This window comes from Castor canadensis, chromosome 17 (genome assembly GCF_047511655.1).
Source record: "Castor canadensis chromosome 17, mCasCan1.hap1v2, whole genome shotgun sequence".
Taxonomy (NCBI): domain Eukaryota; kingdom Metazoa; phylum Chordata; class Mammalia; order Rodentia; family Castoridae; genus Castor; species Castor canadensis.
The window spans coordinates 2,905,039-2,906,872 of NC_133402.1; the positions used below are offsets into that span (position 1 = coordinate 2,905,039).

The following is a 1,834-nucleotide window of genomic DNA, read 5'->3' on the forward strand; positions in this document are numbered from 1 at the left end:
GAGAGGTTTATGGATGGGAAGCTTGTATAGTTAAACTGTAGTATTGAGAAGAAGAGACAAAAGAGGTGGACAAAAATGGTGGGTAGAAAAAGTCCAAAGATGAGTGTTTGGGACTTCATATGAAGTTAATAGGTGGCTTGATTTCATGGAATTACAGTAACAATATATAAAAACTGCAAGTTGCTTTCTTTAGAAAATTATAGAATTCTGTAGCAATATAAGACATAATAACAGATGGGCAATAGAGAAAGAGACAGTAAGCAAGGTCTGTGTAAGGTCAGTGGCCTCTGAGCCTTTGATGCAGTCCACAGTAGGATTTCTGGATTAGTGAAAGTAACTGGACCCCAAATGACACTAACCATCTCCCAACACTGCACAGCTGTCAGGAGCATGTCTTGGTTTTACTGTGTTTAGCACTCCTCATGTTCATCCAGCCAGAGATATAATGAGAAAAAGTGTGCAGAAATGATGCAGAAAGAAATAATAAAGGAGCTGCCTCTGCTTTCAGCCAGCTTCTCTCTCTCTCCCCAGAAGCCTTCTGAGTGCCCCCTTCACTTCCTTGTTCCTTAGAGTGTAGATGAGAGGGTTTACCATGGGTGTGATCACAGAGTAGAAGAGGGAAATGAATTTTCCCTGGTCCTGATTGCTGCTTTTAGCTGGAAGCAGATACCCGTAGATGGCCGAGCCATAGAAGAGGAACACCACGAGCAAATGGGAGAGGCACGTATTGAAGGCCTTGCGTTGTCCCTCCGCAGATCGGATCTTCAGCACTGCCTGAGCAATGAAGCAGTAGGAGATCAGGATGATGCTTAGTGGGATGGCTGTGAAAAAGGTGCAGACACCATTGAGCACGGCCTCATTGAGGCTCGTGTCTCCACAGGCCAGTTTGATCATGGTGGGCACCTCACACAGGAAGCCATCCACCCTCCGCTGCCCACAAAATGGGAGCTGCAGAGTAAGTGTGGACTGGATCACAGAGTTGCCCAAGCCACCCAACCAGCTAACAGCAGCCAGCCGCCAGCAGAGCCAAGGATTCATGATAGCCATGTAATGTAAGGGTCTGCACACTGCCACATAACGGTCAAACGACATCACCACCAGCAGGATGCACTCAGTAGCCCCCAGCCAAAGGAAGACATAGAGTTGGCTCACACAGCCACCGTAAGTGATGGTCTTGTCTGGCCCCCATAAGTTGATCAGCATTTGGGGGACTGAGCTGGTGGTAAAGGCAAGGTCCAGGGAGGAGAGGTTGCTGAGGAAGAAGTACATGGGTGTATGGAGCCTGGCATCAAGGCGGGAAAGCAGGATGATGGTTGAGTTCCCAAAGAGGGTCAGCAAGTAAGAGGAGAGGATCACTACAAAAAAGATGGCCTCCAGTTGGGGGTGGTCAGCTATACCCAGAAGAATGAAGCCCCCCGAGGAGCTGTTGCTGTCTCCTTCCATCCCTGGCTGCCTGCTGTCACTTGAAACTGCTGGGAGAAAAGCAAGGGAAGAAGAAGCTACCCATGGGTCTGTATCAGGAAAAGTAGAAAGGCTCCACTCATAAGTACCAGTATTTTCTTTTTGTGGTACTGGGGTTGAATTCAGAGTCTTGCACTTGCTAGGCAGGTGCTCTACCATTTCAGACATGCCCCCAGTTGGGTAAATTTCTTTTAACTGTTTTTTAGGTCAGCAGTGGAGGCCTTCCAAGGAGTCTGGTCTGATGAGGCTGTCAAAGGACCCTTCAGCTGAGCACTGGTGGCTCACGCCTGTAATCCTAACTACTTGGGAGGTAGAGATCAGGAGGATCATGGTCCAAAGCCAATTCGTGAGACCCTATCTCGAAAAAACACAT

The 1,834-nt window shown here is 48.1% G+C and overlaps 1 protein-coding gene across 1 annotated transcript; it reads right to left on the reverse strand.

Annotated features, from left to right (window-relative positions):
• Positions 1-494: 494 nt before the first annotated feature.
• On the reverse strand, positions 495-1,443 carry Or2c1 (olfactory receptor family 2 subfamily C member 1). The gene has a single exon (XM_020153521.2). The coding sequence runs from the start codon at positions 1,441-1,443 to the stop codon at positions 505-507; it is 939 nt and encodes a 312-aa protein (XP_020009110.2). The 3' UTR covers positions 495-504.
• Positions 1,444-1,834: the final 391 nt, after the last annotated feature.